A 15088-nucleotide genomic window follows, 5' to 3' on the forward strand; every position below is an offset into this window, starting at 1 on the left:
AAAGCTAGTCTACTGAGAACGCCAACGTTACCATACTCTCAGAATTCAGAGTTTTAAGTTCAAAGTTACGCCGCACAGAATGACGTAACGACGCAAAGAGTTTGATGCTAAAGTTAGCCACAAGATGCACACAGGTGTGTATCAAAGTTAGCGTTGGAAGCTAATGCTAAGCTAACATTAGCCAGGTGTTGGATGTTGAGTCGATGAAGGTGAAGTTGGTCAGAAAGGAGGAAGAAGAGGAAGAAAAGGAAGAAAGGAGGAGCGGGAAGAAGAAACGGAAGAAAAAGAGGAGGAGTTCTTTGGTTCCATTTCCGTGTTGACTTTCTAGCTCTGTCCCGTCGTCTTGTTGGAACTTTTCTAGCTTTAAAAAACACCAAAATGTACCGGAACTTCGTAGGGCTGCTCGCCCGGGGAACGAGCGGCTGTCTGGGCGCCGCTGGGTCGGTTCTCCCGGCGTCCGCGTCTCGGCTGCGGTGCCGCGACTACTCCTCGGCCGTGGACCGGGACGACGACCCCAACTTCTTCACCATGGTGGAGGGCTTCTTCGACCGCGGCGCCGCCATCGTGGAGAACAAGCTGGTGGAGGACCTGAAGACCCGGGAAAGTGTCGAGAACAAGCAGAAGCGAGTCCGCGGGATCCTGAAGATCATCAAGCCGTGCAATCACGTCCTGAGCGTCAACTTCCCCATCAAGAGAGACAGCGGAGAGTGGGAGGTGGTGGAGGGCTACCGGGCTCAACACAGCCAGCACAGGACGCCCTGCAAGGGAGGTCAGCATGGGGCTTAGGACGGGTGGGTGGGGGACACATTCGTGGTACTGTCCACTCGGATGGACCTTGCCATCGTGTGTGTGTGTGTGTGTGTGTGTGCGTGTATGTGTGTGTGTGTGTGTGTGTGTGTGTGTTCTGGCAATGTTTACTTAATGGGGACATCGCTGTGTTTACACGGTCACCTTTAGGGGACCTCTGACGGTATGGGGACAAAAAAACAGGTCCCCTTAAGTAGTGGTCCCCAACCACCGGGCACAAGAAATTAAAAAAAAAAATTAAATTTTTATTTTTATTTTTTATTAAATCAACATAAAAAACACAATATATACATTATACATCAATATAGATCAATACAGTCTGCAGGGATACAGTCCGTAAGCACACATGATTGTATTTCTTTATGACAAATTTTGGGACAAATTTTCAAGCGTTGACCAGTCCGCAGCTACAAAAAGGTTGGGCACCACTGCCCTGAAGGGAAACCTTTTTAAATGATAGGCAACTTCAGAATGGATCTGACTAAGTGATTTTTAAGTTTTGGCCCATAAAACATGTTTACTGAAAAGTAAATATGTCTAACATCTAATTTGAACTTTTTTTTTTTTTTTTTTAAATGGTCCTCAGTAGTCATGTACAAATGTGTGTGAATTATGCAAAATTATTTAAATTTGGTCCTCATGAACCATATTAACTCTTTTTCCCCAGGGTCACCAGTAAGAATGATCTGCACATTACTTAATCAATTCAGAGATTTAAAGACGTGTATGAGCTAATTGGGCAGTGGCCATTTTACCTAAATTTTGTTATGCCTCCACAACCTGTAGAAAGGGTGGTCCCCACAAGTGATGATCAAAAACTTGGTCCCCCTTCCAAATTATAACCAGTATGTGTGTGTGTGTGTGTGTGTTGTTGTTGTTGTTGTATTTCTACCCTTCTTGAGACATCAACAAGGGAAATGTACCTTCCATATGAGGACCGGTGAACAAGTTAGGACCGACATCATGGTCCCAATACGGAAAACCATTGCATCTAATAGAGAATGTCCCATTTGCATAGCTGGGGGTGAAATCTATCAAAATTAGGGTGGTCCAAAAAAAGGAGGCATTTTTCAAATTGGCTGTGTGTTGGTTTTAAAAGTGCTGCCCCTCTGGTCAACATATGAAATAACAAGTGTGTGTAACAAATTGAAATGTACCCCCATTGGCCAAAATTAATTAAAATAAATAAATAAATATGTATATTGATACATACTGTAATAACTTGAAGTAAATAATGAAGATTAAAAACCAATTACCAACAAAACATTTTAAAGAAAAATTAACTCAAATAAGTATTTTTCTCACAATGTGGCGACTTTTTCCGTATAAAATTGGGAACAATTTCTCATATTGTTTCTGTGATATTGCAATATTTTCTTGTAAAATTATTACTTTTTTTTAATGTAAAATGATTACTTTTTACTGCAAAATGGTGTCATTTGTCATATAAAATTCAGACTTATCACAATATTGCCAATGTTTTTGTTGTTCTTGTAAAATGGTGACATTTTTTAAATAAAATTATGACTTTTGTCATAATTTTGCTGAGTAAAATTCCGATGATTATAATATTGCCAAAATTTCTAACTTTTTTTTAAATAAAATTGTGACTTTTGTCGAGAAAAATTACGACTCTTTTCATAAAATTGCCAAAATGTTAATCTTTTTTTGTACAATCGCGACTGTTATTGAGTAAAATTCCAACTTTTATCATAATATTGCGCATATGTACAGTTTTTCTTTTTTATATTTGCATAGTATGTATATATTAATAATGTTGTAAATACAAATCTTTATATATCTAGAAAGGGTGGTCCTAAAGAGGTAGGCATTTTTCGGAGGTCTCAAGAAGGTAACACATACAAAAATGTGTGTGTGTGTGTGTGTGTGTGTGCGTACGTGTTTAAATGTTTGACGTAAAGTTTCCTCCCTGATCAGGAATGTTGACATTCTGGTCCTGTGTGTGTGCATGAGAAAGATGTGTCGATTATCATTCGTCACAAGTTTTAGGTGTTTTGAGCACACCTTGACCAAATTGAGGCCCTTAGCAGAGTTAGGGCCCCCATTACAACTTTTTTTTCTACTTTTAAAATCAAACTTTAGTGTGTAATAAATGTAATTGCATATCTATGGAGTGAAATTACTGGCAAAACTTCTCAAACACCCCAACCATTTGCAAGCAAACATAACAATTTTCATAATATTCCACCTGCGAGATCTACACACCTACACTCAGAGCACCTGCAATTTGTACTCTGCAACGACAGGTGGTGCTGCTTATTCAACTTAAGTGCGTCAGAGCTACTGTTATTTGCGCATGGTGCCGTCAGCCAAATACAACAAAGGAGGAGCAGGGTGGGGAGTAAAACAGCAGACAGAAGAGAGTGGAAACATGCTCAAGTTTCAATTTCCCCCTTCTCTTCATTTCTTTCCTTTGCTGCTTCTTTGTTATTTTTGGCAAGCGGCACCATGCGCAAATAACAGTATCTCTGACGGCCTTACATTGACCAAGCAACATCACCTGTGGGTGCAAATTACGGGTGCTCTTAATGCTAGTGTGTGGCTCATGCAGGGTGGAATATTACTGCCATAAGTTTTAACTTTCAGAAATTATTTTTATACTTGCGAATTGTTTTTATAGTTAAAGGAAATTGTTTTAGTTGCAGGAAATTGTTTGTGAATCATTATATAACTTGCAGAATTTGTATTATTTACTTGCGAATCGTTTTTTTACTTGGCAAATGTTCTTTTTTTTTATACTTCCAATCGTTTTTTTTTACTTGCAAAATTATTTTTTTTTACTTCCAATCATTTTTTTTACTTCCCGAAGATTGTTTTCTCTACTTCCAAATCGTTTTTTTACCTGCATAATTTTTTCCTTACTTCCAATCATTTTTTTACCTGCAGAAAATTGTTTTTGTTATTTTCTAATAATTTTTTTTTACTTACATAAAATGTTTTGTTTTTGTTTGTTTTTTTACTTGGAGAATTTTTTTTTTTTTTTCACTTCCAATCGTTTTTTTTTACTTGCAGAAAATTGTCTTCTTTATTTCCGAATCATTTTTTACTTGCAGAATTTTTTTTATTTTTTTACTTCTAAAATTTTTTATTTTTTCCTTGCAGAATTATAATTTTGTTTTACTTCAAATCGTTTTTTACTTGCAGAAAAGTGTTTTCTTTCCTTCCGAATAATTTTTTTAATTGCAGAAAATGTTTTTTTTTTTTTTTTTAACTTCCAATCGTTTTTTTTTACTTCCAATTGTTTTCTTGGTGGCAGAAAATGTTCTTTACTTCCGAATAATTTTTCGTGTTGTTGTTTTTTTACTTCTGAATCATTTTTTACTTGCAGAATTATTCTTTTTTATACTTCTGAAATGTTTGTTTTTTACAGAGCCCTTAAAGGGACAGGGGGGATTTTTTTTTTTTATAACTTCAAATCGTTTTTTTTACTTGAAGAATTTTTTTTTTCACTTCCAATTGTTTTTTTGCTTGCAGAAAATGTTCTTTACTTCCGAATAATTTTTTTACTTGCAGAAAATGTTTTTTTTTTTTTACTTTCAATCATTTTTTACTTGCATACATTTTTTTTTACTTCCAATTGTTTTTTTGCTTGCAGAAAATGTTCTTTACTTCCGAATAATTTTTTTACTTGCAGAAAATGTTTTTTTTTTTACTTCGAATCGTTTTTTTACTTACTAATTTTTTTTAACTTCCGAATATTTTTTTTTTCTTGCGGAATATATATTTATTTGACTTCCAAAACGTTTTTACCGCTTTCTTCAGTCAAACAAGAAATATAAATTATGGAACGTTTTATCGAACACATTTTTTATTGATATAGATTACGCGTCTATCGCGATATACATTTATATTGTTTCATGGCTCAGCCCTCCATTTTTGACACAGGTTTCCTCCAGCCTTGTGGGCGCACATTTGGGTTTGGCAACCCTTTCATGTAAACAGGAAGTGACACTTTGTGACTGTTTGTGTGTTCCAGGGATTCGATACAGTATGGACGTGTCTATCGACGAGGTCAAAGCGTTGGCGTCGCTGATGACGTACAAATGCGCCGTGGTCGGTAAGTAGAGAGACGTCAGTGCCCAAGGCAGCATGGGATGGGTTTAAAAGTCATGGCCGGTGTTGTAGATGTCCCCTTTGGTGGAGCCAAGGCTGGACTCAAGATCGACCCCAAGAAGTACTCCGTAAGTCCTCATCAACCACGGTTCTTCTTCCGCGTCCTACCGGGCGTGAGCACTTTATGTCACCAGTGATGTGTTTCCAGGACAACGAGATGGAGAAGATCACCAGGAGGTTCACTGTGGAGCTGGCCAAGAAAGGTTTCATCGGTCAGTAGGAAAAGACCCACCACACGTACAAGAAGAGGAGGACTAAATATTTGGGACTCTTTTGTCTTTTCGCAGGACCCGGGATAGATGTTCCTGCTCCAGACATGGGCACTGGAGAGAGGGAGATGTCCTGGATCGCAGACACCTTCGCCACCGTAATGGGACACAACGTGAGTCCACGCCTGGACATCACTTGTTTGGGACGTAAAAACATGTCTCGCTTGTTTCGGTCTTTCTGACGGACACCGGTGTCAAACTCAAGGCCCCGGGGCCAAATCTGGCCCACCACGTCATTTTATTGTGGCCCGCTACGTCATTGTATTGTGTCTCGCCAAATCCTTTTAATATGACCCACCACATTATAATGTGGCCTACGACAACATGTATGTGATCCGCCACATCATTTTACTGTGGCCGGCCAAATGCTTTTATGTGGCCCGCCACAACATTTTAAGTGGCTCGTTACATACATTTTGTGGCACGCTATATAATACTAATGTGGCCTGCCACATAATTTTATCGTGGCCTGCCATATCATTGTATTGTGCCACGCTACATCATTCTAATGTGGCCCGACAAATCCTTTTATGTGGCCTGCCACATAATTTTATTGTGACTTGCCAAATCATTGTATTGTGCCACGCTACATCATTCTAATGTGGCCCGACAAAACCTTTTATGTGGCCTGCCATATCATTGTATTGTGCCACGCTACATCATTTTAATGTGGCCCGAAAAATCTTTTTATGTGGCAGGCCACATAATTTTCTTGTAACCCGCCATATCATTGTATCGTGGCCTGTCCTATAATTTTAATGTGGCATTCCAGATGATTCCAATGTGGCTCATCATGCAATTTCAACGTGGTCCGCCATGTCATTTTAGGTGGACCACCATTTCATTTGGATTGCCAGCTACATCTTTTTAATGTGGCCCGCCAAATCATTTTACGTGGTGCCGCTATATCATTTTATTGTGGCCTGCCACATCATTGCTACTCTGGCTCGCCATGTAACTTTATGTGGTCAGCCATATCATGTTAAGTGGTCCACCATGTCATTTCAGTGTTGTCAGCTACATAATTTATGTGGCCAGCCACATCTTTTTAAATTGGCCCGCCAAATCTTTTTACGTGGTCCCGCTATATCATTTTATTGTGGCCCGCCACATCATTGTATTGTGGCCCATCTCATAATTTTAAAGTGGCAAGCCACACCATTCTACTGTGTCTCGCGATGTAATTTTATGTGGTCCGCCACATCATTTTATATGGTCCACTATGTCATTTATGCGGCTAGCCACGTCTTTTTACATTTTTAAATTGGCCCGACAAATCATTTTATGTGATCTGCCATGTCAATTTTAAAGTGGCATGGCACATTATTCTAATATAACTCGACATGCCATGTATGTGGTCTGCCACATCATTTGATGTGGTCCACCATGTCATTTATGTGGCCTGCCACATCATTATAGGGTGGCTCGCTACATCATTGTATTGTGGTCCGTCCCATCATTTTAAAGTGGCATTGCACTTAATACTAATGTGGCATGCCATTTTATGTTGTCCGCCACATTATTTAAAGTGCTCTGTCACATTATTTAAAGTGGTCGACCCCATTATTTAAAGTGGTCCGCCACTTTATGTGGCCAACCACATTTTTTAATGTGGCCAACCACATTTTTTAATGTGGCCAACCACATTTTTTAATGTGGCCAACCACATTTTTTAATGTGGCCAACCACATTTTTTAATGTGGCCAACCACATTTTTTAACGTGGCCAACCACATTTTTTATCGTGACCAACCACATTTTTTATTGTGGCCAACCACATTTTTAATATGGCCAACCACGTTTTTTAATGTGGCCAACCACGTTTTTTAATGTGAACAACTATTTTTTAATGTGGCCAACCACATTTTTTAATGTGGCCAACCACGTTTTTTTTTAACGTGGCCAGTAGTCACATTTTTTTAAAGTGGCCAGTCACATCTTTTTAATGTGACTTGCCAAATCATTTAAATGTAGCCCTCTGTAATTTTAATTTTAATTTTAACCTACTCAGTGGCCTAGTGGTTAGAGTGTCCGCCCTGAGATCGGTAGGTTGTGAGTTCAAACCCCGGCCGAGTCATACCAAAGACTATTAAAAATGGGACCCATTACCTCCCTGCTTGGTACTCCGCATCAAGGGTTGGAATAGGGGGTTAAATCACCAAAATGGGCGTGGCCACTGCTGCTGCTCACTGCTCCCCTCACCTCCCAGGGGGTGATCAAGGGTGATGGATCAAATGTAGAGAATAATTTCGCTGCACCTAGTGTGTGTGACAATCATTGGCACTTTAACTTTAACTTAATGTGGCCTGCAAAAGGCTGGAAATAAAAAAGTATTTGTTCTTTAGAATTTGACAGAAAAATGTTGCCCTTGTTTTACACCTTATCAGATCACGCAACGAAATGTTCCAAGCATTTTCTTGGTTACCAAAAATAAACACTTAAATATCTGCCTGTTTTAGGACATCAACGCTCACGCCTGTGTCACGGGGAAGCCCATCAGCCAGGGAGGGATCCACGGTCGGATCTCGGCCACCGGACGAGGAGTTTTGCACGGCATCGAGAACTTTGTCAACGAGGCGGCATACATGAGCATGCTGGGAATGTGTCCCGGCTTCCAGGACAAGACCTTCGTTATCCAGGTAGAACACTGTGGCTTTGTTACAGGGGTGTCCTAAGTGCGGCGTGTTCAAAGTTTTGTAATCAATCAGAAATATCAATCAGCTAAGATGCGCCAAACATGGATAAGTGTGGAGAAAGTGTTTTGCATCTTTCCCATCATGCATTGCAGCGGACTTAAACGGGTGTAATTTTGATTTATGTGTTGTGCTTGGACATTTTTGTTTGTAATATCCACAAAGTTCAGTGAGCAAGTTGTGTTACATGTGACCATGTGTGTTGACTTTTTGTGCTAGTTTATTCGCACCATGAGTGAAAGGTTGACTGCATTAAGACAATCGTAAACTTCATAGCTTACATCAGTGTTTTCAACCACTGTGCCGTGAGATACAGTCTGGTGTGCCGTGGGAGATTATCTAATTACACCTATTTGGGTTAAAAATATTTTTTGCAAACCAGTAATTAGAGTCTGCAAATGATGTGTTGTTGTTGAGTGTTGGTGCTGTCTAGAGCTCGGCAGAGTAACCGTGTAATACTCTTCCATATCAGTAGGTGGCAGCCGGTAGCTAAATGCTTTGTAGATGTCGGAAACAGTGGTAAGCAGCATGCAGGTAAAAAGGTATCTAATGCTTAAACCAAAAACAAACAAAAGATGAGTGGCTCTAAGAAAAGTAATTGAAGCTTAGGGAAGGCTATGCAGAACGAAACTAAAACTGAACTGGCTGCAAAGTAAACAAAAACAGAATGCTGGACGACAGCAAAGACTTACTGTGGAGCAAAGACGGCGTCCACAAAGTACATCCGAACATGACATGACAATCAACAATGTCCCCACAAAGAAGGATAAACACAACTGAAATCTTCTTGATTGCTAAAACAAAGTAGATGCGGGAAATATCGCTCAAAGGAAAACATGAAACTGCTACAGGGAAATACCAAAAAAAGAGGAAAAGCCATTAAAATAGGAGCGCAAGACAAGAACTAAAACACTACACACAGGAAAACAGCAATAAACTCCAAATAAGTCACGGCGTGATGTGACAGGTGGTGACAGTACACCTACTTTGAGACAAGAGCTGTAGTGATGCATGCTTGGTTATGCTTTAAAGTCATATCCAACAATTGTGAAAACGACTTTTTACTGTCAACTGAGTTCAGTTTTTTAATGATGTCTGCTGGTGGTGTGCCTCCGGATTTTTTCAACGCAAAAAATGTGCCTTGGCTCAAAAAAGGTTGAAAAACACTGGCTGACATGACGACAGTTAGCATTAGCCTGCAAGTTGATGCCTTCCCTCCCTTCAGGGTTTTGGCAACGTGGGCCTCCACTCCATGAGATATCTTCATCGCTTCGGAGCAAAGTGCATCGGGATCGGAGAGTGGGACGGAAGCATCTGGAACCCGGAAGGCCTCGATCCCAAAGAGCTGGAGGACTACAAACTGGTCTGTACTTCCTGTGGTAGACCCACGCTGTGTTTATGGCAAAGTCCACTTGTCTCCAGGCCAACGGGACCATCGTGGGCTTCCCCAACTCCACGCCGTACAATGGAAGCATCCTAGAGGCCGACTGTGACATCCTGGTTCCCGCCGCCAGCGAGAAGCAGCTGACCAAGAGCAACGCCCACAAGATCAAGGCCAAGGTGCCACACTGCACCTCGGATCGGTTGCTTGATCAGTCCCTCCGTCTGGCAATTGAGCCCACTCACACAGATTATGCGCGGCCTTGCAACTTTTGACTTTCTTATCTCATAATTTCTCTCATAATTATGAATTTTTCTTTCATAATTTGGACTTTTTATCTCATAAATTTGACTGTTTATCTCATTTATTACTTTTTATCTCATAATTTCGACATTTTATCTCATAATTATGACTTTTTATTTCAAAATTTTGACTTTATCTCATAATTTAGATTTATATCTCATAATAATGTTTTTTTAATCATAATTTGGACTTTTTATCTCATAATTTCAACTTTTTATCATAATGACTTTCTCATAATTTCGACATTTTATCTCATAATTATGACTTTTTATTTCAAAATTTTGACTATCTCATAAGATAATTTTTAATCAATTTTGACTTTTGATCTCATAATTTCGATTTTTCTCTCATAATTATGAATTTTTCTATCATAATTTTGACTTTGTAGCTTATGACTTATCTCATCATTTCGATTTTAATCTCATAGTTATGAATTTGTATCTCATAAATTTGACTATCTCATGACTATCTCATAATTTTGACATTTTATCTCACAATTATGACTTTTTATCTAATTTATTACTTTTTATCTCATAATTTTGACTTTTTATCTCATGACTATCTCATATTTTTGACATTTTATCTCATAATTATGACTTTTTATTTCAAAATGTTGACATTCCTATCTCATAATTTAGATTTGTATCTCATAATTATGATTTTTTAATCATAATTTAGACTTTTTTATCTCCTAATTTCAACTTTTTATCATAATGACTTTCTCATAATTTCAACATTTTATCTCATAATTATGACTTTTATTTCAAAATTTTGACTATCTCATAATATAATTTTTTATCAATTTTGACTTTTGATCTCAGAATTTCGATTTTTCTCTCATAATAATGAAATTTTCTCTCATAATTCTGACTTTTTATCTCATCATTTCGATTTTGTATCTCATAATTGACTTTTTATCTCATCATTTTGACTTTGTAGCTTATTGACTTCATCATTTCGATTTTAATCTCATAGTTATGAATTTGTATCTCATAAATTTGACTGTTCATCCCATAATGACTATCTCATAATTTTGACATTTTATCACATAACTGACTTTTTATCTCATTTATTACTTTTTATCTCATAATTTTGACTTTTTATCTCATGACTATCTCATAATTTCGACATTTTATCTCATATTTATGACTTTTTACTTCAAAATTTTGACTTTCTTATCTCGAAATTTAGATTTGTGTCTCATAATTATAATTTTTTAATCATAATTTTACTTTTTATCTCATAATTTCAACTTTTTATCTTATAGTTATGACTTTTTATCTCATTTCAACTTTTTATCATAATGACTTTCTCATAATTTCAACATTTTATCTCATAACTGACTTTTTATTTCAAAATGTTGACTTTTTATCTCTTAATTTCGATTTTGTATCTCATAATTGACTTTTTATCTCATAATTCTGACTTTGTAGCTTATGACTTACCTCATCATTTCAATTTTAATCTCATAGTTATGAATTTTTATCTCATAAATTTGACTGTTTACCTCATAATGACTATCTCATAATTTCGACATTTTGTCTCATAACTATGACTTTTTATCTCATTTATTACTTTTTATCTCATAATTTTGACTTTTTTATCTCATGACTATCTCATAATTTCGACATTTTATGTCATAATTATGACTTTTTACTTCAAAATTTTGACTTTATCTCCTAATTTAGATTTGTGTCTCATAATTATGATTTTGTAATCATAATTTTGACTTTTTATCTCATAATTTCAACTTTTTGTCTAATAGTTATGACTATTTATCTCATTTCAACTTTTTATCATAATGACTTTCTCATAATTTCGACATTTTATCTCATAATTATGACTTTTTATCTCATTTATTACTTTTTATCTCATCATTTTGACTTTTTATCTCATGACTATCTCATCATTTCGACATTTTATCTCATAATTATGACTTTTTATATAAAAATTTTGACTTTCTTATCTCATAATTTAGATTTGTGTCTCATAATTATGATTTTGTAATCATAATTTTGACTTTTTATCTCATAATTTCAACTTTTTGTCTTATAGTTATGACTATTTATCTCATTTCAACTTTTTATCATAATGACTTTCTCATAATTTCGACATTTTATCTCATAATTATGACTTTTTATCTCATTTATTACTTTTTATCTCTTCATTTTGACTTTTTATCTCATAATTATGACTTTTTTAATCATCATTTTGACTTTTTATCTCATAATTTCATCTTTTTATCTTATAGTTATGACTTTATCTCATTTCAACTTTTTATCATAATGACTTTCTCATAATTTTTTACATTTTATCTCATAATTATGACTTTTAATCATAATTTTGACTTTTTATCTCATAAATTAAACTTTTTATCTAATGACTTATCTCATAATTTTTACATTTTACCTCATAATTATGACTTTTTATTTCAAAATTTGGACTATCATAATTTTGATAATTAATAATAATGATAATTTGTATCTCATAATTATAATTTTTAATCATAATTTTGACTTTTTATCTCATAAATTAAACTTTTTATCATAATGACTTTCTCATAATTTTAACATTTTACCTTATAATATATTTCAAAATTTTGACTATCATAATTTCTATAATTAATAATAGTGATAATTTTTATCTCATAATTATAATTTTTAATCATAATTTGGAATTTTTATCTCATAAATTAAACTTTTTATCTAATGACTTATCTCATAATTTCGATTTTTTTTTTAACCTCATAATTTATATACTAATACTAATTACAGTATTCTTTTATTAGTGGCGGAAAAGGCTTCCATTTAGGATTGATTGATTGATTGATTGATTGATTGATATTGACGTCTTTTTAACCGGGGGTGTGTTTTGTGTCGGCCATCTTTCTTTGGACAGATCATCGCGGAGGGCGCTAACGGTCCAACCACGCCCGAGGCCGACAAAATCTTCCTGGAAAGAAACATCTTGGTCATCCCGGTACATTGACTCCGCCCACTTTACAAGCACCACACAACTGCCGTTAAGCGACGTCGCCCGGCTAACCTTTGCTCCGCCCCCTCACCGCGCAGGACATGTACCTGAACGCGGGTGGCGTGACCGTCTCCTACTTCGAGTGGCTGAAAAACCTCAACCACGTCAGCTACGGACGCCTGACGTTCAAATACGAGCGCGACTCCAACTACCACCTGCTGAGTGAGTAAGCCCCGCCCACTTTCCCCGGGGCGACGGCGGAGGAAAACGGCAATGTCTTTTTCTCTCCGCAGTGTCGGTGCAGGAGAGTCTGGAGCGCAAGTTTGGAAAACACGGCGGCGCCATTCCGGTTGTTCCCACCTCAGAGTTCCAAGCACGGATCGCCGTGAGTACATGACGCCGTTGCTCCGCCCCCTTCTGGTCACGTGTGCCGTAATAGCTGTGCTGCGCCGCAGGGGGCCTCTGAGAAGGACATCGTCCACTCGGGCTTGGCCTTCACCATGGAGCGCTCGGCCAGGGTAAACCCGCTCGCCTCCTGACCTTTTACCTCATGTGTCACATGACTTTTAAATCCTTTTTTATCTCCGCCCCCCGGCAGCAAATTATGCAAACAGCCAACAAGTACAAGCTGGGCTTGGACCTGCGCACCGCCGCCTACGCCAACGCCATCGAGAAAGTCTTCAAGGTTTACAGCGAGGCCGGACTCATCTTCACGTAGCCCGTCGTCGTCCGTGGTCGCCACGCCGCCGCTTTCCATCAGCTCTGTCTGCTACAGTACGTTTATCCGTGCGTGTGTGTGTGTGTGTGTGTGTGTGTGTGTGTGTGTGTGTGCAAGAAAGAAAGTTTGTCAGTCTGTCATGATGGTCACTTAGACGTTCAGTCAGTCATTGTTTACCTTTTGATACACTCATTCACTCGGCTGTTTTTCAATTCAGAAAAATAAAAGACTGAAGCTTTGTGGCTTGTTTTGCGCTGCAATCTTTTACATAACTTGACTAAACTCTACTTGGTGTGACGTTGGCCCCGCCCACCTTGTCCAAATCTCCCCAAACTTGTCCCAATCATTTGCGCAACGTTTGATGGATATCTAGTTGTTAAACCGGGATGAGGTGGCGACTTGTGTACCCCGCCTACCGCCCGAATGCAGCTAAAATAGGCTTCAGCACTCCCTGCGGCACCGAAAGGGACAAGCGGTAGAAAAATGGATGGATGGATAAACCAGGGTTGTCCAAACCCGCGACCCCGAAAGGGCCGAGCGGTAGAAAGTGGATGAATGGATAAACCGGGGTTGACCAAACCTGCGGGTATTTTCATATTAAAAGGTGGTAATTTGTCGCCATCTCGTGGACAATGTGAGAAACTCCGACTGGACATTTTCTGGACTACATTTTATATGACCCAATCCAAACAATCTTTCTTAGTCATGGTGCAGGAAAATTCAACCAGCACAAAAAGTCAACACACTTAGTCACCCATAACACAACCTGTTCACTGAACTTTGTATAACTTTATATATATATATATATATATATATATATATATATATATATATATATATATATATATATATATATATATATATATGTATGTATATATATAATATTGACAAAGTCCCATCACCATAGAAGCATTGAAATTACACACATATAGATCCATTGCAAGGCATGATGGGAAAAAATTCTAAACACTCTCCACACTTACCCATTCTTTACTTTTTTAGCTGGCCCTGCGATGAGGTTGCGACTTGTCCAGGGTGTACACCGCCTTCCGCCCTAATACAGCTGAGATAGGCTCCACCCCCCGCGGCACCGAAAGGGACAAGCGGTAGAAAAATTGATGGATGGATGGATGGATAAACCGGGGTTGTCCAAACCTGCGGGTATTTTCATATTAAAAGGTGGTCATTTGTCGCCATCTCGTGGACAATGTGAGAAACTCCGACTGGACATCTTCTGGACTACATCTTATATGACCCAATCCAAACAACCTTTCTTAGTCATGGTGCAGGAAAACAAAAAAATTCAACCAGCACAAAAAGTCATAACACATAGTTGCACATAACACAACCTGTTCACTGAACTCTGTCAATATTATATATATATATATATATATATGTGTGTATATATATATATATATATATATATATATATATATATATATATATATATATATATATATATATATATATATATATATATAAAGTCCCATCACCATAGAAGCATTTAAATTACACCCATATAAATCCATTGCAAGGCATGATGGGAAAAAATGCAAAACACTCTCTCCACACTTACTAATTTTTTACTTTTAGCTGGCCCTACGATGAGTTGGCGACTTGTCCAGGGTGTACATCGCCTTCCGCCCTAATGCAGCCGAGATAGGCTCCAGCACCCCCCGCGACACCGAAAGGGACAAGCGGTAGAAATGGATGGATGGATAAACCGGGGATGTCCAAACCTGCGGGGGTGTTTTCATATTAAAAGTAATTTGTCGCCATCTCGTGGACAATGTGAGAAACTCCAACCGGGT

General features: G+C 37.7%; 1 protein-coding gene across 1 annotated transcript; it reads left to right on the forward strand.

The window, feature by feature from the left end:
* Positions 1-44: 44 nt before the first annotated feature.
* LOC133610690 (glutamate dehydrogenase, mitochondrial-like) lies at positions 45-13516 on the forward strand. Its single transcript, XM_061967214.2, has 13 exons — positions 45-769; positions 4805-4885; positions 4954-5009; positions 5090-5153; positions 5229-5323; positions 7669-7848; positions 9128-9265; positions 9325-9462; positions 12485-12565; positions 12658-12781; positions 12853-12944; positions 13015-13077; positions 13158-13516. The coding sequence occupies exons 1-13, from the start codon at positions 379-381 to the stop codon at positions 13275-13277; spliced, it is 1623 nt and encodes a 540-aa protein (XP_061823198.1). The 5' UTR covers positions 45-378; the 3' UTR covers positions 13278-13516.
* Positions 13517-15088: the final 1572 nt, after the last annotated feature.

The sequence above is a fragment of the Nerophis lumbriciformis genome, linkage group LG02 (genome assembly GCF_033978685.3).
Source record: "Nerophis lumbriciformis linkage group LG02, RoL_Nlum_v2.1, whole genome shotgun sequence".
Taxonomy (NCBI): domain Eukaryota; kingdom Metazoa; phylum Chordata; class Actinopteri; order Syngnathiformes; family Syngnathidae; genus Nerophis; species Nerophis lumbriciformis.

Excerpts from the sequence above, each read along its gene's own strand:
- LOC133610690 (XM_061967214.2), top strand. The coding sequence starts at position 379 with ATGTACCGGAACTTCGTAGGGCTGCTCGCCCGGGGAACGAGCGGCTGT. Across the intron at positions 770-4,804 it reads CAGGACGCCCTGCAAGGGAG|GGATTCGATACAGTATGGAC; the intron begins GTCAGCATGGGG and ends TGTGTGTTCCAG. Across the intron at positions 5,324-7,668 it reads CCACCGTAATGGGACACAAC|GACATCAACGCTCACGCCTG; the intron begins GTGAGTCCACGC and ends TGCCTGTTTTAG.